Consider the following 21,245-nt stretch of genomic DNA (forward strand, 5'->3'; position numbering starts at 1 on the left):
TGTGGGTGAGCCAATGACGGGATTATTGTGGCCCCATATTTCAGGATCATCATACCCTCTGGCTGCAGGAACACCCAATGACGGGATTATTGTGGGCCCGTTTTCCAGAAGCACACCCTGGAAGTTTGATGCTGGGGTGCTGGGACGGATGCCGCCCACATAGCCTAAGACAGGGGTCCTGCCCTTCTCTGGCCTTCTAAGGTCGGATTACTTGGGTACTGAATGTGGATGCCGGCCACATAGCCTAAGACAGGCCTCCCACCTATTTAATAATAAGGAAAGGGGGATATGCCAGAGACCATGCTCTTCAAGACCATGTCCTTGAACACTGCCAGAGGCCATGTCCTTGGACGCAGGAGACAAAGAGCTAAGAAGAGCAGCAAACACCCTAAATTCCTGAGATTAGATAATGTGTGTCCCAAGAAATCGGTCATCTCCGCCCAAAATCTACATAACAGTATACTCTAGGATTTCCGCCACACCTATGGTCCGACATTCTCCTCATTGTAACCCCCCACTCAGAAATCCTATTTAATTAAACTCTCTTCATTCATTAAACAGAGACATTCACCATCTTAAAGCTTGAGTTGCCTCTCTGTCTCTCCGATTCCATTCCAAAGCGCGTGGTGCTTTACAGACTGGTTGTCTTACAGAGCCTTTGCTCCCCCTCGGCCCCGGCTCCACTCGATGACCCACTGTTGATGTCCTGCCGGACAGGACAGAGCTAATCACAACAAACCAGATCTAGCAAAACAGATATCAATACTAATTAACATATTGATATATAATTGGTGATGCAATGAATGGGGCCTGAACCTGGATTCAGGAAGATCTGAGTTTAAATAATTCTTCAGACATTTAGTAGAGGTGAAGCCCTCACCATGTCACTTATACTATGTCTAAGTTTATTTATCTATAAAATGGGTACAAATCCTTTATGAATCCCCATGAATAAATTAATGATATCAATGATACTAGTTAATAGTTAATGGCTCCCACCAAAATTATAATGAAAAAATGAGATAAAATTGTAACATACTCTGCAACCTTTAAGACAATCAATAAATACTAGCTTTATTATAATAATAATAGAAAAGATTATTATTTTGCATTTCTCTTCAAATTAGGAGGACCTATAATACACAAACTCTTTCTGTTTTTCTATTTCTTTCTCCAGCACTTAGCATTTTGTTTTTTAGCTGAGATTTCTGAAAGTAGGAAAATCATAATATTCTACTTTCTTTTCCTTTTTTTGTCTAGTTTTCCTTTCAAAATATGATTATTCTTGAAACATGTTTAGCATTATTGCTCATGTATAACCTAAATCAAATTACTTGCCTTCTCCATGGGGGGGCGGGGAGGAGAAGAGGGAGAGGGAGAGTTTCAAATTTAATTTTTAAAAAAGCATAAAAAATTCTTTTTATCTGTAATTAGAAAAATGGTTTTTTTAAAACCCAAGTATGACACGAATGCTTTTCCTGTATTTGCTCACTATTGATTGAGTGGAGAGAGGAGAGCCTGGAGGCGGGGATCAGACAGGGGCTGTTGCAGTCGCCCAGGGTAGAAGGGAATGGCGGCCCAGGCTTCTGGTCCCTGTTTCTGAGCTAGTTACGCTCCCATCAGAGCCTCCCCCTGAGCCCTCTTTGCCCAGAGCCTCATTTCTAGAAACCATCAGAGCCTCCAGGGCGTGTCAGGATGGGAAATGGGGACAAGGACAGACCGAATGCTCTTCCCCACAGGCCTCAGACAAGGGCAGGATCCCCCAGTGACTGACAAAGCCCATTGACCAGGAGCCAGGCTCGAACAGGCTTTTCCCGGGTCCCAGGCCAGGATCTGTCCAGTCTGAGCCAGACCCTCTCCTGCCCCCTGGAGTTCTCCCCTTCTCCAGCAGAGGGAGGCAGTGGGGCAGGCCCAGGAGCAGCATCAGGGAGGCACCTCCCAGGTCTCCAGGCTGGGAGCTCGGGCCCTCTCTGCCTCCTCCCCAGGGCTGGGAGCTCCCTCAGGGTTAAGGGGAATCTAGTCCTGGGGGAGGGAGAGAAACTGCCTTCATTTGTCCAGAACCGGCTGCACCATCATCCTGAGGCACTAGACATGACCTTGCCCTTGGTCCTGAGTCTCCCCCTGGGGACAGAACAGAGGGGGCCCCTCCCCCAGAGCCAGGCTCAGCCAGGGGGACTCCCTGGGGCTCCCGGGGTCCCTGAGGGGAGGCTCCTCCCACACCTGGGGCTCTTTTGCATCTGGAGCCCCAAGGGAGCCGCAGGGAGCCCTGCCCAGGACATAAAAGCTTCCTCCCTCCTTCCTGCCCCTCAGGGCTCTGGCTGCTCTCTGCTCTGTCTCTGAAGGCCAGGATGAGCTCCCCATGGCAGCTGCTCTGGCTCCTGGTGCTCTGGGCTCAGGGTAAGGCCCAGGAGGGCAGGGAAGGGGTGGGAAGGTCCCAGGTTTTCGGGGATGTAAAAGTGACGGCTCCTTGATACAATGGGGGCACACGCTGGGGCACAAGACGGGCAGATGGGGGCTGGGAAACATGACCAAACCCGGATTGTAAACCTTGTGCGGTCTGTGGAAAAGGTGGTTTCTGTCTCATGTTGGCGCCCAATACAACTACTTGTCGGTCATTTGGGATTTCTGGGGTCTCCACAAACTTGTCTCCTTTATGTTCTTTAAATTGGACCTTCCCACAGTTCTGTCTTCCTCTAATTCTGTTGCTTCCCCAGATTCCCAGGGAGCCATTGTGCTGACCCAGTCTCCAGCCTCCTTGTCCGGATCTCCAGGAGAGACAGTCACCATCAGCTGCAAGGCCAGTCAGAGTGTGTCTAGTTCTAGTTCTAGCTACTTGCACTGGTACCAGCAGAAACCCGGCCAAGTCCCCAGGCTCCTCATCTCCTATGCTAACAGCCTGGCATCCGGGGTCCCTGCCCGGTTCAGTGGCAGTGGGTCTGGGACAGATTTCACTCTCACCATCAGCAGCCTGGAGCCTGAGGACGCTGCACATTATTACTGTCAGCATAGTTATAACAGGCCTCTCACAGTGCTTCAGGCCCGAACAAAAACCTCCCCAGTGTGTCCGGGGGACTCAGCTCAGAGCAGCAGGTGCCTCCTCGGGGTCCCCAGGGCAGAGCAGCCCCTGCTCTCTGGGCAGGTTCTCACCTCCCAGGGCTTCCCCTTTCTGGTCCCCCGGGTCCCTCCTTTCTAACTTGTGATCATGAGCTCTGTCTGCACAGCCAAGGCAGAGGGGAGGCAGCACAAACCCAGGGGAAACAGGGGAAAACCCCAACGGTGAAATGCTGACATTTAAGTTCCCTTTGATACCTTTGCCTCATGAGGGAGTGTTTCTCTCCTTGGGAGCCCAAGTTCCCGTTGAGGAGGCTTTGCTCTAAGTCTCTGTAGCAGTGACAGAAACTTGTTGCTGTTCTTCAGCCATGTCTGAGTCTCTGTGACCCCTCTGGGAGTTTTCCTGGCAGAGATACCAGAGGGTTTTGCCATTTCCTCCTCCAGCTCACTCACAGATGAGGAAACTGATGGAAAAGGATTAAGTGACTTGTTCAGAGCCACATGGCCAGTAAGTGTCCAAGGTTAGATTTAAAATCAGAAACAGGTTTCTTGGGGATTCCAGGCCCAGCGCTCCATCCTCTCACACCCCCAGGGGGCTGCCATGATAGAGACCAGATTGCTTTTTCTCCAGCCCAGACCGCACTGGTCTCCAAGGCTGGTTCCTTCTGTCCTGGGCCTGGTCAAGAGCCAACGAGAAGGCCCCAATATCACCCAGGCATCCCCAGGTTGAGTCTCATTGTTTTCTGCATCTGGAGGACCAGGCCCTCACTGGCTGTCTCAGAGTCATGGTGGTAAGTGGAGTATATTTCCCATCAGGCCTTGGGCGAATTCCCAGGAGAGTAGGGGGCAGGGCTGGGACCCTCACTGCTGTCTCTGCTGGGGTCCCTGCCTGGATTCTCTGCCCCAAGGGATCTCCTGGTGGTAGGAAGGCCCAAGGCCCTGTCTGCTGCCTTCCGGACCAAGGACCCACACATGGCTTCACTGCCACTAGAGGCTTTCTGGTCAGCCTTTGGCACTGGAAAGAAGAGGGGATCGGCTCAGCTCTGAGATTTAACCTCTCCTCAGAACGTTCCCAGACTCTTTCCTGTCACCTCATGCTCCCAGTCCCAGGAGTGGGATTACAGGAAGTATAAATAACCACTAAATGCAATTTCTTTCAATGAATGTTCTAAAGTCAGAGTTTTCTTACAAGAAACAAAGGCACTAGAATAAGCACAATAATGTCTGTACAAAGGCAATTTTAGTTTTTAGGGAAACAGTGACATGGGCAGTCAGGGAAACAGCTCTCCTCTAAAAGCAGATGCTGGAGCTCAGATTTAGAGAATTCTGGGGATTCACAGAAACAGGCGTCTGCATTATACATTTCAGCAATGGGGCCCAACCTGGGTAAAGGCCTGGAGTCAGGAGATGAAACCTCATTTCTGGCAGAGAGTAAGACTGTTTAGTTTGGATTATAGAATAAAGGGCGCGTTGTGCAATTAATCTGGATAGAAATGAGGAACTAGGTGGTAAAGGCTTTAAGTGACTGAGTATTTTATTTTGTATTTTATTTTAAAGGTTAAAAGAAACCATCAGAGTTTCCTCAGTCTGTCAGTAAACTTTCTTTAATCACTTTCCATGTGTCAGTCACTGTTTAAGGGACTTGTAAGGTCTAATCTGTGTTCCAGTGTAATGTCTGGCTTAGCTTTCTGGAGGTCATTCGGACGGGCCTTGATCTCAGCAGGACCAACACTGTTTGGGGCAATTGCACCTACCCAACCTGACTACTCAGGAGTCGCTCCAAATGACGCACAGAAAGAATTTATTAGAATCTCAAGAAGCGGACCGTCCTGGCCTGTGGGCCCGAAAGGACAGCAAGGATACCCACAGGAGGAGAGTCATTCACTTGGAGATGCTGACAACTTTTATACATTTCAGACAAAGAACCCCCAACATCCCACACTCTATAGGCTGTGATTGGTTACATAAACCTTTATCCCCCTATTTGGTCAGTGGAATGCAGAGAAAAAGGTGATAGACAGCTTCAGCCACTTAATTCCTTCTTTGGACAATGAAATGCAGTCCAGGTCTCATCCAAAATCACATGACAGGGGCCTAGAGGCCTGATCTGCTTTAGTTAATAGTCTCCGATCAATACAAGCTCAGTCTGTAAGTTCTTCACCTTTCCACAGAATCCCCCCTGTTATTCATTAATATATACGTACATATATTTCCTCATGAAGAACTAACATTGTGTCAAATTCGATTAGCATCCCTACACATTGCTTGTTAAAGTTCATCAGGATCATCCCCTGCTACCGCCTCCCATCCCTCCTTTTGTAAAATCATCATTTTAATGGCATCCTCTGTCTGTCAGATTCTCGACCTCCGAACTATCTTTGTTCCCAGTGTAATCATACAGGGCAAACACAGTGGCAACAGGATGATTCCACTTATAGCTGTTAACCCAGATCCCAACAGTTGTTTCCACCAGCTTCCACCGAACCGTGACCCCCAGCCAGGACCAAAGGGAGATTCCCAAACCTGCTTGGGCACATGTGCAACCTTACGGATGTTCCTCGGGATTTCCTTAACAATTTGCCCATTATCATCAATCTGCACACAGCAGGTGGACAAATTCAGTTTCCCTCAGACCCCTCCTTCCTCTGATAGCAAATAGTCTGGGACTGGCCGATGCTGTAACACTGCTTCCCTTGGCTGAGTTGCCTGATCGGCCAGTAAGTCTAAGGCTTGAGCGGTTTGGTTGGTTATTACCTCTAGAACTGCCTGTAGCCTAAGCAACCGATTTCACACATATGTGGGCGCTCGGTGCCCCCAGCTACTGTCCTGGGCCCACGTTGCCGGTCTGTACTCTTTTATAATTCTCTCCGGAGGCCGGGCATCTCCCACCCATTGGCATCATTTGTCTGGGTCGAAGAAGTATCAATGTGGGTTAGGGAGCAGTCGGCACTTCGTGTTTCCCTTTCCAAATCTTCATATAACCCCATCCCCAATTACCGCCAGCACTTGAAGGGAGAAAGAAAAATTTAGGTCTAATTATACCTATATAACAAACCCCGGTCCCATTTTTGGGTAAATGGGTATAAGCCGTCTGACCACAGATCCAATAACACCCCTTCAGGGCAGGATTATCTTCCTACCAAAATATAATGGGTCCGCTTGAGGGTGGAAAATACCTGACATCCCAGGGACCTAAGGCTCTCCTCCCTTATTAGAATTACATCTCCAAAGATGACTTCCAACTACCCATCGGCAGGTGCGACCATTTTCCCAGTTAGATCCTGATGGCTCCAGAAATGATGAAACATTTTCCTCACAGTGCCCCCTTTATTCCCCCACTTCCATTCCATCGAAGTGTAAGTTGAACCTGGCACTGTGCTATTCAAGGTTATACATGTCCATATCTGGGTCCCCTCTGGGTCAGCGATTAAACAGGCAGGTGGCATTTTCCTCGCACACCCCTCACTGCTATCAGAACGCTGGATACAGCGAACCACTGACCCGTCCTAACAGGTTATACTGGTTTGGTCCCATCTATTCCCGTACCCACTGCAGTCTATGACAGCTCCCTTCTCTGGCCTGTGAGGAAATGTCCGTGTGTATTCACTTTCTCCCATCCGTGGCCCTGTACCAGTCTGACTCAGGCAACATCTCCCTAAAACTGTACTGGTCAGGGGCCAGCGATGCTTTTCTTCTGCTGACCAGAAACCTGTTCCATTGTGTGTCACTGACCTGTTGCTCAAGATCCAGGCCGGGGATGGGGGAACAGGAACCCAGGGCCACTGTGTAAGTTGATCAGGTCCCCCACGTATCCGACAGTCAGTCGATCTAAAGCTCATGGCTATTGTTTGGGTCAGGGTTTGAAAGGCATTTTCATACCCACTGCTCTCCAGGTACCAGCACAAAAGGTTACCCACATAACATCATACATGCATATACAAGGCGCAGTCTCCAACCCCTTGGGTTTGGTTCACACCCCATTCTTCCTGAAAGTATATAATATCCCAATCCTAACAATACAGTTCAACAAAATGTAATCTCTAATACAAACAAGAAAAGTCCCAAGAGAGCTCCCCAAATGAGACAAGTCAAAAAGGTTTTACAGGCACAATTCCTCAGTCTTTGCTAAGCTTCCTGTAATTTCAGCCGCACTTTCAGCATTCCTGGATCAGTCTCTTCTGCCCACTTCTTTGGCGCATCCACGGGACCTTTGACTCGAGTGTGATGTATCCAACCTCTCTCTTGGGTGTGTATCGCCGGATCTGAAGTCAGCAGGATCTGGGAGGGCCCGTCCCAACTCGGAATCAGCTTGTCCTCTTTGTTTTTTTGTTGTTTGTTTTGTTGTTTTTTTGTTTTTGTGTTTTTTTTGTTGTTTTTTTTGTTGTTTTTTTGTGTTTTTTTTGTTGTTTGTGTTTTTTTTGTTGTTTGTGTTTTTTTTTTTGTTGATTTTTTTTTGTTTTTGATTTTGTTTTTTGATTTTGTTTTTTTTTTGATTTGTTTTTTTTGGTTTTTTTTGTTTGTTTTTTTTATTTTTGTTTTTTTTGTTGTTTTTTTTTTGATTGTTTTTTTTTTTGTTGTTTGTGTTTTTTTGTTTGTGTTTTTTTGTTTTTGATTTTTTTTTTTTTGTTGTTTTGTTTTTTTTTTGATTTTGTTTTTTTTGTTTGATTTTTTTGTTTTTGTTTTTGTTTTTGTTTTTGTGTTGTTTTTTTTTTGTTGATTTTTTTTTTTTGATTTTGTTTTTTTTGTTTGTTTTTGTTTTGTTGTTTTTGTTTTTTGTTGTTTGTGTTTGTTGTTTGTTGTTTTTTTGTGTTTTGTGTTTGTTGTTTGTGTTTTTTTTGTTTTTGTTTGTTTTGTTGTTTGTTGTTTTTGTTTTTTGTTTGTTGTTTGTGTTTGTTTGTTTGTTTTTTTTATTTTTTTGTTTTTTTGTGTTTTTGTTTTTTTTGTTTTTGATTTTTTTTTTTTGATGTTTTTTTTTTTGTGTTGTTTTTTTTTGTTTGTGTTTGTTTTTTTTGTTTTTGATTTTTTTTTTTTTGATTGTTTTTTTTTTATTTTTGTTTTTTGATTTTGTTTTTTTTGATTTGTTTTTTTTATTTTTTTTTTGTTTTTGTTTTTGTGTGTTTTTTTTTTGATTTTGTTTTTTTGTGTTTTTTTGTTTTTGATTTTTTTGTTTTTGTTTTTGTTTTTTGTTTTTTTTGTTGTGTTTTTGTTTTTTTTGATTTGTTTTTTTTTGTTGATTTTTTTTTTGTTTTTTTGTGTTTTTGTTTTTGTGTTTGTTTTTTTTGATTTTTTTTTTTTGTTGTGTTTTTGTTTTTGTTTTTGTTGTTTGTTGTTTTTGTGTTTGTTTGTTTTTGTTTTTGTTTTTGTTTGTTTTTTTTTTTGGTTTGTTTTTTTTGGTTTTTTGTTTTTTGTTGTTTTGTTTTTGTGTGTTTTTTTTTTTTTTTTGGTTTTTTTTTTTTGTTGTTTGTTGTTTGTGTTTTTTTTGTTGTTTTTTTTTTTGATTTTGTTTTTTTTGATTTTTTTGTTTTTTGTTTGTTGTTTGTGTTTTTGTTTTTTTTTTTGGTTTTTTTTTTTTGGTTTTTTTTTTTTGGTTTTTTTGTTTTTTTTGGTTTGTTTTTTTTGATTTTGTTTTTTTGTGTTTTTGTTTTTGTTTTTTGTTTTTGTTTGTTGTTGTTTTTGTGTTTTGTGTTTTGTGTTTTTTTTGTTTTTTTTGTTTGTTGTTTTTTTTTTTTTTTGATTTGTTTTTTTTTTTTTTTTTGGTTTTTTTTTTTTGATGTTTTTTTTTTTGTTGATTTTTTTTTGTTTGATTTTTTTGTTTTTTTTATTTTTGTTTTTTTTGTTGTTGTTTGTTGTTTTTTTGTTTGTTGTTTTTTTTTGTTTTTGTGTTTTTTTTTTGTTGATTTTTTTTTTTTTTGATTGTTTTTTTTTTTGATTTTTTTTTGTTTGTTTTGTTGTTTTTTTTGTTTTTGATTTTGTTTTTTGATTTTGTTTTTTTTGGTTTGTTTTTTTTGATTTGTTTTTTTTTTGATTGTTTTTTTTTTGTTTTTTTTGATTTTTTTGTTTTTGTTGTTTGTTGTTTGTTGTTTGTTTTTTTTTTTGGTTTTTTTTTTTTTTTTGGTTTTTTTTTTTTGATTGTTTTTTTTTTGTTGTTGTTTTTGTTTTTGTTTTTTTTGTTTTTTTTTGTGTTTTTTTTGTTTTGGTTTTTTTTTGTTTTGTTGTTTTTTTTTTGATTGTTTTTTTTTTTGGTTTTTTTTTTTTTTTTTTTTTTTTTTTTTTTTTTTTTTTTTTTTTTTTTTTTAGCGATGGCAATATCAACACCAGGGCTGATAGTAAAGCCTTTCTCAAACTCTCAAAACCTTCTTGTGTTTTAGAGTTCCATTCTATTTGATTAGTTTTTTCTTCTAACAGATATGTATATAAAGATTTAGCTAGCAATGCATACTCATTAATCCAATTTCTACAATATCCCACCAATCCCAGGAATTTCCTAAGATCCATTTTTGTCCTGAGTCTAGTCATCTTCAGTATTCCCTCAATCCAAGTCAAATCCAATCTCTTCTGTCCCTCACTTATCACTTATCAAATACCCTAAATGCTTCACTTCCTATTCTACAAACTAATTTTTCTTGGGATACTCTCAATCCCTTCTGGCCCAGAAAATCAAGCAGATCAATGGTAGTGTGTGCTCCACAATCCCTCTTTCTCCCTGTTATGAGTAAATCATCTACATACTGTAGTATTTTAATTCCCTGCTCAGGATATTCAAAGTCCTGCAATATCCTTTCCAGAGCTTGTCCAAACAAATTGGGTGACTCCGTATACCCTTGTGAGAGTACAATCCAGTGATATTGTTGCTTTCTCCCTGTGTCTGGATCCTCCCATTCGAAGGCAAAAATATTCCTACTCTCCTCTGCCAGAGGGCAGCTCCAGAAAGCATCTTTCAAATCTATTACACTGAAGCAGGTGCTATCCTCTGGTATTTTCCCCATCAAAGTATAGGGATGTGGAACTGCTGGGTAGGAGGGGAGAACTATTTTATTAACCTCCCTCAAATCCTATACCATTCTATAAGTTCCGTCCTTTTTCCTTACTGACAGAATGGGAGTGTTATATGGTGAGATGCAGGGTTCAATCAGATTCATGACTAACAACCTGTTATAACTGGTTGAAGACCTTTTCTCCCCTCCAGAGGAATGGGCTATCACCTCACCAGGATAATAGGTGACGATTCTCTAACCATTATTCGAATAGGGGGAATGGTAAGGCGCCCGGGGTTTTCAGGGCTGGCCCATACCTGTGGGTCAATTTGATTCCTCTCTACTTCGTTCATAACATAAGTTTGCAGAGGTCCCAGCATGGAATCTCTAATTATAAGGTTAATGGACAATTTTGTGATTAAGGCCCTTCCCAATAAATTTACACCGGCCTCTGGTATTACTAACAGCTGTCCTAACACTTGTAAGCCATCATACTCTATGGATATTACTTCAGACATGGGAACTATAAAATTCTCTCCTTTAACTCCTGATACCACCAGAGTCCTAGATGATAATTTTGTTCTTGATGGTACATGGACAACTGACGTCCTAGCTGCTCCCGAATCTACAAAAAATACAAATTCTTCCCTAAAGGGGACCACCCTTAGATTTATCAAGGGCTCTGGGTGGGGCTTATCAATGAGCCCCTGACTCCCCTAATCCTCTAATTCCATTAATGAGGCCACTTGTTCCTCTTCTATCCCCCTTGGGCATTCCCTAGAAAAATGTCCTTGTTTTCCATGTGTCCAACATTCTAAATTTGAATTCCTCAATGCACTCTTTCCTTTATTCTTTCTTGCAGACTCCCAGCCCCTCTTGGATTTCTTATATTCCTTTTTAGCAGCATCCGAGTTATAGATCTGCTGAATCATGATCCTATTTCTCTCTCTTTCTCTCTTATCCCTGTGCTTCTCCCATTCCCTTCTCTGCCTCTCTTTTTCCTTAGCCTGGTCCTCATCTCTCCTTATATAAACCTTAGCAGTTTCTCCAATAAAGTTTCCCAAGGAGACCACGTCCACCCTTCAATCTTCTGTAACTTCCTATTTATATCCGGCCAGGAATTAGATACAAACTGCACCGTTAACATCTGTTCATTCTCTGGGCTATCAGGATCTGTTCCTGAATATTTTCTTATTCCTTCTCTAATGCTTTCTAAATACTGTGCTGGTTACTTGTCCTTTTCTTGGGTGATAGCTAAGGCCTTGTTTATATTTTGCCTATTTGGGAAGGCATCCCTCACCCCCACAACTATTAACTCCCTGAGATCTTGCATATTGTGTCTATGAGCCTAATTATTACCATCCCACCCTGGGTCATTCACAGGATACTTCTGTGACTGGGACCGCCCCATCATTCAGGGGTGGGTGCCTCTTTTCCCATTCCCGCATGGCTTGTGCCCGAATTGAGCATCGATCTTCAGGAGTAAACATGGTTTTTTTTTTTGATTTTTGTTTTTTTTGATTTTTTTTTTTTGATTTTTGTTTTTTTTTGTGTTTTTGTTGTTTGTTTTTGTTTTGTTGTGTTTTTGTTGTTTTTTGTTGTTTTTTTTGTTTTGATTTTTGTTTTTTTTATTTTTTTTTTTTTTGGTTTTTTTTTTTTGATTTTTTTTTTTTGGTTTTTTTTTTTTGGTTTTTTTTTTTTGGTTTTTTTTTTTTGTTTTGATTTTTTTTTTTTTCTTTTTTTTTTTTTGATGTTTTTTTTTTTTTCTTTTTTTTTTTTTGGTTGTTTTTTTTGATTTTTGTTTTTTGTTTTTTTTGTGTTGTTTTTTTTGATTTGTTTTTTTTTTGATGTTTTTTTTTTTTTATTTTTTTTTTGTTTTGATTTTTGTTTTTTTTGTTTTTTTTATTTTTTTTTTTTGTTGTTTTTTGTGTTTTGTTTTTTTTGATTTTTGTTTTTTTTTTTTTCTTTTTTTTTTTTTATTTTTTTTGTTTTTTTTGATTTTTTTTTTTTGTTTTTGTTTTTTTTTTGTTTGGTTTTTTTTTTTTTTTATTTTTTTTTTTTGTTGTTTTTTTTTTGATGTTTTTTTTTTTGTGATTTTTTTTTTTGTTGATTTTTTTTTTTTTGTGATTTTTTTTTTTTTTTTGGTTTTTTTGTTTTGATTTTTTTGTTTTTGTTTTTTTTTGTTTTTTTTTTGGTTTTTTTGTTTTGATTTTTTTGTTTTGATTTTTTTGTTTTTTTTTTTTTGATGTTTTTTTTTTTTTGTGTTGTTTGTTTTTTGTTTTTTTTTTGTTGTGTTTGTTTTTGTTTTTGTTTTGTGTTTTGTTTTTTTTGATTGTTTTTTTTTTGTTGATTTTTTTTTTTTTTTTGTGATTTTTTTTTTTTGTTGTTTTTTGTGTTTTTTTTTTTTGATTTTTTTTTGTTTGGTTTTTTTTTTGTTGATTTTTTTTTGTTTGGTTTTTTTTTTTTGATTGTTTTTTTTTTTTGGTTTTTTTTTTTTGGTTGTTTTTTTTTGTTTTTTGTTTGTTTTTGTTGTTTGTTTTTGTGTTTTTTTTTTTTGGTGTTTTTTTTTTTGATTTTTTTGTTTTGATTTTTTTTTTTGTTTTTTTTTTGGTTTTTTTGTTTTGATTTTTTTGTTTTGTTGTTTTTTTTGATTGTTTTTTTTTTTTGTTTTGATTTTTTTTTTTTGTGTTTTGTTGTTTTTTTTGATTGTTTTTTTTTTGGTGTTTTTTTTTTTTTTGTGTTTTTTTTTTGATGTTTTTTTTTTTGGTTTTTTTTTTTTGGTTTTTTTTTTTTGATTTTTTTGTTTTTTTTGTTGTGTTTTTTTTTTGGTTGTTTTTTTTGATTTTTTTTTTTGTTTTTTTTGTGTTTGTTTTTGTTTTTTTTTTTTTGGTTTTTTTTTTTTGATGTTTTTTTTTTTGATTTTTTTTTTTGTTTTGTTGTGTTTTTTTTTTGATTTTTTTGTTTTTGGTTTTTTTGTTTTTTGTTTTTTGGTTTTTTTTGTTTGGTTTTTTTTTTTTGGTTTTTTTTTTTTGATGTTTTTTTTTTTGGTTGTTTTTTTTTTTGGTTTTTTTTTTTTGTGTTGTTTGTTTTTGTTGTTGTTGTTTTTTTTTTGGTTGTTTTTTTTTTGATTTTTTTTTTTTTTTATTTTTTTTTTTTGTTTTTGGTTTTTTTTTTGTTTTCTCTGACTCGGGTTTCTGGGGCTGGTTCAAAAAGATTTTAGCAGACCCATCAAGCCAGAGATGAGCATAGGTGGATTCCTCTGGGTTAAAAGGTCTTTATCATTCACACACAAATTCAATTGTTGACATACCCAATCCTCGGAGGAACCAACTCTATTGTTCCTCCACCAGTATTTTGGCTGCTACAAACAAAGCAGCAATATTTAATGATCTTTCTTTTGTCCTTCCCTTTGTATCTGGAAGTTTGGGAGCTAATCACAGAAAACCAGATCTAGGGAAATGGATATAAACATTAATTGACATATTGACATATAATTGGTGATGCATGAATGGAGCCTGGACCTGGGTTCAGGAGGGTCTGAGTTTAAACAAGGCCTCAGACATTTACCAGCTGTGAAGGCCTCACTGTGTCATTTTCTTTGACTGTCTCAGTTTCTTTATCTATAAAATGGATATAATTCCTATATGAATCCCCATGAATCGTGGGGGGGGGGGTGGTGGGGGGGGGGTGGGGTGGGGGGGGGCGGGGGGGTGGGGGTGGGGGGGTGGGGGGGCGGGGGGTGGGGGGTGGGGGGAGGGGGGTGGGGGGGGGGTGGCGGGGGGGGGGGTGTGGGGGGGGGGGGCGTGGGGGGGGGGGGTGGCGGGGGGGGGGGGGCGTGGGGGGGGGGGGCGTGGGGGGGGGGGTGGTGGGGGGGGGGGGTGGGAGGGGGGGGGTGGGCGGGGGGGGGTGGGGTGGGGGGGGGGTGGTGGGGGGGGGGGGCGTGGGGGGGGGGGTGTGGGGGGGGGGGGAGGTGGGGGGGGGGCGGGTGGGGGGGGGGTGGGGGTGGGGGGGTGGGGCGGGGGGGGGGGTGCGGGGGGGGGGGGTCGGGGGGGGGGGGGGCGTGGGGGGGGGGGGAGGTGGGGGGGGGGTGGGAGGGGGGGGGTGGGGCGGGGGGGGTGGGGGGTGGGGGGGGGGCGGGTGGGGGGGGGCGGGTGGGGGGGGGGGGCGTGGGGGGGGGGGTGGGGTGGGGGGGGGGTGGGGTGGGGGGGGCGGGGTGGGGGGGGTGGGGCGGGGGGGTGGGGGGAGGGGGGGGGTGGGGTGGGGGGGGGGTGGGGTGGGGGGGGGGTGGGGTGGGGGGGGGAGGGGTGGGGGGGGTGGGGTGGGGGGGGGGTGGGAGGGGGGGGGTGGGGTGGGGGGGGGGCGGGGTGGGGGGGGGGTGGGAGGGGGGGGGGGGTGTGGGGGGGGGGGTGTGGGGGGGGGGGTGTGGGGGGGGGGGTGTGGGGGGGGGGGGAGGTGGGGGGGGGGAGGGGGGTGGGGGGAGGGGGGTGGGGGGAGGGGGGGGGTGGTGGGGGGGGGGTGGTGGGGGGGGGGTGGGGCGGGGGGGGGGGTGCGGGGGGGGGGGGGGTTGGGGGGGGGGGGAGGGGTGGGGGGGGTGGGGGGGGCGGGGTGGGGGGGGTGGGGTGGGGGGGGCGGGGTGGGGGGGGGGTGGGAGGGGGGGGGTGGTGGGGGGGGGGGGCGTGGGGGGGGGGGGAGGTGGGGGGGGGGAGGTGGGGGGGGGGAGGTGGGGGGGGGGTGGTGGGGGGGGGGAGGTGGGGGGGGGGTGGGAGGGGGGGGGGGGGCGGGGGTGGGGGGGGCGGGGGGGGTGGGGGTGGGGGGGTGGGGGGAGGGGGGTGGGGGGAGGGGGGGGGTGGGGGAGGGGGGGGGTGGGGTGGGGGGGGGAGGGGGGGGGTGGGGGGGGTGGGGGGAGGGGGGTGGGGGGGCGGGGGTGGGGGGGGTGGGGTGGGGGGGAGGGGGGTGGGGGGAGGGGGGGGGGGGGAGGGGGGGGGGGGGAGGGGGGTGGGGGGGTGGGGGGGAGGGGGTGGGTAGTGATCGCAGCCGTCTCTGCGGGGAGAGCTTCGCTACAGGATTGGATACTTTGCTCCGGCAGCAAGTCAGCAGCCCAGCAGAGAAGCTAAAAACACCGGGGGTGAAGAATACAACCCCAAACAGCTGGAGTCTCTCAGGACCTGGCCACCCCTCCCCCACAGTGTCTCAGCGCGCTCGGATCTCAGAGCACAGGCGCAGCACAGTCGGGCTAGTGCCTCACTGCTGTCCCCCACAGTCTGGAGAGGAAGGTTGGTAATACCACCCAGACCCTCCCCCCAAAAAAGCAGACTCCAAATTAGGGGTGATTTCTTTTTCTCTTCTTGCTAGTTTGTCTTTAATTATTAGACAGAATGAGCAAAAAATTGAAGAGGACTTTAACCCTTGATAGCTTCTATACAGATAGAGAGCAGACTCCAAATCCTGAGGAGACTAAAAACAGACAGTCCCCAGGTGAATCCCCAAAGGAGGAGATAGTCTGTTCCTCAGCACAGATGAACCTCATGGAGGAAATTAAAAAGGCTCTCACAAGGGAGCTAGAAGAAAAATGGGAAAAGGAGAGGGAGGCTTGGCAAGAGAGTCTGGAGAAGTCATTTAAAGAGAGAGTGGATAAAGAAATAAAATCCTTGAAAAATAGGATTGGTGAACTTGAAACAGAAAACAGCTATCTATCTATCTATCTATCTATCTATCTATCTATCTATCTATCTATCTATCTATCTATCTATCTATCTATCTATCTATCTATCTATCTATCTATCTATCTATCTATCTATCTATCTATCTATCTATCTATCTATCTATCTATCTATCTATCTATCTATCTATCTATCTATCTATCTATCTATCTATCTATCTATCTATCTATCTATCTATCTATCTATCTATCTATCTATCTATCTATCTATCTATCTATCTATCTATCTATCTATCTATCTATCTATCTATCTATCTATCTATCTATCTATCTATCTATCTATCTATCTATCTATCTATCTATCTATCTATCTATCTATCTATCTATCTATCTATCTATCTATCTATCTATCTATCTATCTATCTATCTATCTATCTATCTATCTATCTATCTATCTATCTATCTATCTATCTATCTATCTATCTATCTATCTATCTATCTATCTATCTATCTATCTATCTATCTATCTATCTATCTATCTATCTATCTATCTATCTATCTATCTATCTATCTATCTATCTATCTATCTATCTATCTATCTATCTATCTATCTATCTATCTATCTATCTATCTATCTATCTATCTATCTATCTATCTATCTATCTATCTATCTATCTATCTATCTATCTATCTATCTATCTATCTATCTATCTATCTATCTATCTATCTATCTATCTATCTATCTATCTATCTATCTATCTATCTATCTATCTATCTATCTATCTATCTATCTATCTATCTATCTATCTATCTATCTATCTATCTATCTATCTATCTATCTATCTATCTATCTATCTATCTATCTATCTATCTATCTATCTATCTATCTATCTATCTATCTATCTATCTATCTATCTATCTATCTATCTATCTATCTATCTATCTATCTATCTATCTATCTATCTATCTATCTATCTATCTATCTATCTATCTATCTATCTATCTATCTATCTATCTATCTATCTATCTATCTATCTATCTATCTATCTATCTATCTATCTATCTATCTATCTATCTATCTATCTATCTATCTATCTATCTATCTATCTATCTATCTATCTATCTATCTATCTATCTATCTATCTATCTATCTATCTATCTATCTATCTATCTATCTATCTATCTATCTATCTATCTATCTATCTATCTATCTATCTATCTATCTATCTATCTATCTATCTATCTATCTATCTATCTATCTATCTATCTATCTATCTATCTATCTATCTATCTATCTATCTATCTATCTATCTATCTATCTATCTATCTATCTATCTATCTATCTATCTATCTATCTATCTATCTATCTATCTATCTATCTATCTATCTATCTATCTATCTATCTATCTATCTATCTATCTATCTATCTATCTATCTATCTATCTATCTATCTATCTATCTATCTATCTATCTATCTATCTATCTATCTATCTATCTATCTATCTATCTATCTATCTATCTATCTATCTATCTATCTATCTATCTATCTATCTATCTATCTATCTATCTATCTATCTATCTATCTATCTATCTATCTATCTATCTATCTATCTATCTATCTATCTATCTATCTATCTATCTATCTATCTATCTATCTATCTATCTATCTATCTATCTATCTATCTATCTATCTATCTATCTATCTATCTATCTATCTATCTATCTATCTATCTATCTATCTATCTATCTATCTATCTATCTATCTATCTATCTATCTATCTATCTATCTATCTATCTATCTATCTATCTATCTATCTATCTATCTATCTATCTATCTATCTATCTATCTATCTATCTATCTATCTATCTATCTATCTATCTATCTATCTATCTATCTATCTATCTATCTATCTATCTATCTATCTATCTATCTATCTATCTATCTATCTATCTATCTATCTATCTATCTATCTATCTATCTATCTATCTATCTATCTATCTATCTATCTATCTATCTATCTATCTATCTATCTATCTATCTATCTATCTATCTATCTATCTATCTATCTATCTATCTATCTATCTATCTATCTATCTATCTATCTATCTATCTATCTATCTATCTATCTATCTATCTATCTATCTATCTATCTATCTATCTATCTATCTATCTATCTATCTATCTATCTATCTATCTATCTATCTATCTATCTATCTATCTATCTATCTATCTATCTATCTATCTATCTATCTATCTATCTATCTATCTATCTATCTATCTATCTATCTATCTATCTATCTATCTATCTATCTATCTATCTATCTATCTATCTATCTATCTATCTATCTATCTATCTATCTATCTATCTATCTATCTATCTATCTATCTATCTATCTATCTATCTATCTATCTATCTATCTATCTATCTATCTATCTATCTATCTATCTATCTATCTATCTATCTATCTATCTATCTATCTATCTATCTATCTATCTATCTATCTATCTATCTATCTATCTATCTATCTATCTATCTATCTATCTATCTATCTATCTATCTATCTATCTATCTATCTATCTATCTATCTATCTATCTATCTATCTATCTATCTATCTATCTATCTATCTATCTATCTATCTATCTATCTATCTATCTATCTATCTATCTATCTATCTATCTATCTATCTATCTATCTATCTATCTATCTATCTATCTATCTATCTATCTATCTATCTATCTATCTATCTATCTATCTATCTATCTATCTATCTATCTATCTATATATATATATGTATATATACTATATCTATAGTATCCTATAGATACCTATATCCTGACAATGGGTCAGGAGATGAAATAGCATTTGTGGTAGAGTAAGACAGCTACTTATTTTGGATTATAGAATGCAGGCTGCATTGTGCAATTAATCTGGATAGAAATGAGGAGCTAGATGGTAAAGGCTTTAAATGATAGAGTGGTTTGTATTTATCCTTAAAGGTAAAGAGAAACCATTAATTTCCTCAGTCAGTCTGTCAGTAAACATTGATTAATCACTTTCCATATGTCAGTCACTGTTTAAGAGAGTTCTAAGGTCAGATCTGTGTTCCAGTGAAATGACCAGAGACCCTTAGGGCTTGAACCTGTCTATCATTGGAAACATAGATATTTTCTGAAGTTAGGGTGGGAGAACTGCTGTTAAGTATTGTTCCAAAAAAATGGAGGTCTCTTCTAAATTTCCTCCTAAGGAAGAAGGAATGAGCAAGACTGAAGGAGGAAGCAAGAGTCAGGAAGCAGGAATTAGAACTCCAATGTTCCCATCCCAATAAGAGAATATGAGCAGCTGAAATGAGCAGCTGGGGCTGAGGCTCTTGCAGCCAAGCTGGTTTTCATCAGCTGAACATCCGCTTCCTGGTCCCAGAATCCCATCTCCTAGAACTAGACAGCCTAAAGGCAGATACTGCTGAGCAGAACCAAGAAGCTTCCTTACCTAGAAGTACATTCAAGAAAGATGGTGTTTATGTATGATTTTCCCCTATATTTCCTGGGGTTGACATCTCCCACACAGTACCCACTCTCAGAGAAGGGTGATCTTACCTGACATTCTCTGTACTGTGTGCAGTTCTTCACAAAATTTATTCCATTGACTTTTTGATCAAGTTGCCCACATCAAGAATCCTATTCGGGTCATGTGATGATCCAGTCTCCCCGTCTGTATCCCCAGGACCCAGAGTCCCCATCAGTGTCAATGCCGGTTCCAGTATTAGAATGTGGGAGCAGCAGGAGCTAGGACAGTCTCCCAAACTCCTGAGCAATGAATTGTCTTCTGTGCTTTCTGGGGTCCCAGCCCCACTCAGTGGCAGGGGGTCTGGGACGGATTTCCCTTTCCTCATCAGTACTAGAGAGGCCGAGTTTGCAGGCAATGACTCCTCTTGGTAACACGATGATGTCTCTCTCCCAGAGAGCTGCAGCCCCGGACAAAACCCTCAGGCTGCTCAGCCCCTGAGTTCTGAGGAAGGGCTTCCCCCCAGACTACAGACAAAGGGGAGACTAAATCCTATTCATCCAGTAGGAGTCAAGTGGATCACTTTACTTGTGGGAGAGATGGAAAATAAATCCAAAAGAAGGGGAGTATTTTTGATCTTACGTCCAAATCTTAGATTAAAAACTACCCAGACATGGGATCAATAAAACCAGGTGGTCTGAGTTTGAGTTTTTTCTTTTCTGAGCAAAGATTGAAATGTGATCCTCAGATGGATTTCTCAATCGTGGGGTCAGGCTTGACATTGGAGAAGCCAGGGACGCTGCTCCCTCAGGCCGTGCTGACTGGGAGCAGGGGAGCCTGGAGCTCCCGCACCTGGAGAAGGTGGCCACCAAGCCGGAGGGCCGGCCCAGCCCCCAGTCAGGCTTTTCTCTATAGACTCTGAGGGAATTGTAGGCTCTCTGCAGAGCTGAGATAAAATGTGCAAATCCTGTTTCTGTCAATTGCTTCATGCTCTGATGTTTTATTACTGTTACCCTGGGAGAATACAAAAGAGCGTCTGTGACTGCTATTCCTCTTTCAGTTCTCTTTATCAATTCTCATTGCGAATGAACACTGGGCAAAATTTCGTGTTGAGGATGTCTTTAGTGAAAGGAATCCAAATCGCTGCCTCAGAACTGACTTACTAGGGGCCTTGAGCAGGCTGGCTTTGCTGGAGCAGAGAGGCCCCGGAGCTGGGGAAAGTGGCCTGAGCCCGGGGAGTGCTGAGGGAGCCGCCTTGTGGAGAAGAATCAGGGTCGGGGGAGGATTGTGTGTTTTATCCCAGACACAAAAATAAATCTGGGGGATGTTTGTGCAAGAGGGTGATGGGATCAGAATTAGTGAATATCCCTCTGGGACCTGTGGAAGAGGGAAGGCTGATCTGGTCCCTCAGGAACAAAGTTTTTCTGGTGCTTTTGTTCTTCTTATCAAGAAATAAATGCTGTGGGTTCTGTAATATATTGGAAAGAGGCTGAGATTCTGCACATTCTTCAAGTCCTTCTGATTCTGAAATTTCTTTATTTCCTATGATTAGAGAGGTTCAGTCACGTGATCACAATCACCCAGCTACAAAGCAGCAGAACTGCCCCTTAGCCAGGCCGGCCCCCAAGGCTGACAGTCTTTCTCCAACTCTCCCTGGTGGGCTCAGGCCCGGTTCCCGAAAAGAGGCTCAGGGAGTCTCCCTCCTCCCTCATCTCCCTTTTGGAAGGAGAATACTTGGGGTTTCCCGCTGATTAATGAGGCAAAACCCGGACAAAGAGACTGAGAAGGAATTTATTTTAACTTTTTCAAGGTAGGAACAAGCGGAGGGGCTGAAGAGCAGCGATGGGGTCAGGGTGAGTTCCGCTTTTCTAGGTAACTTGTAGATCATTCAAAAAGTTCCATCCCAACAGAGGAGGGTGAGACCTGGCCCCTTAGTTCCTTCCAAGGCAGTAAGAAAGTGACTGATGTGCAGGTCGGCGTCTGTGATGAAGATCAGGGGATACAAGAAGATGCCCGGTGTCTCCTTCTTTCCCAGCTTCCCCCACACTGATGGATAA

The 21,245-nt window shown here is 41.4% G+C and overlaps 1 gene segment (V, D, J or C); it reads left to right on the forward strand.

Annotated features, from left to right (window-relative positions):
- Window positions 1-2,319: 2,319 nt before the first annotated feature.
- On the forward strand, window positions 2,320-3,193 carry LOC127546361 (immunoglobulin kappa variable 3-11-like). The segment is given in 2 exon segments: window positions 2,320-2,397; window positions 2,715-3,193. Coding segments are annotated over 2 exon segments (528 nt in total).
- Window positions 3,194-21,245: the final 18,052 nt, after the last annotated feature.

Source organism: Antechinus flavipes, chromosome 2 (genome assembly GCF_016432865.1).
Source record: "Antechinus flavipes isolate AdamAnt ecotype Samford, QLD, Australia chromosome 2, AdamAnt_v2, whole genome shotgun sequence".
Lineage (NCBI taxonomy): Eukaryota > Metazoa > Chordata > Mammalia > Dasyuromorphia > Dasyuridae > Antechinus > Antechinus flavipes.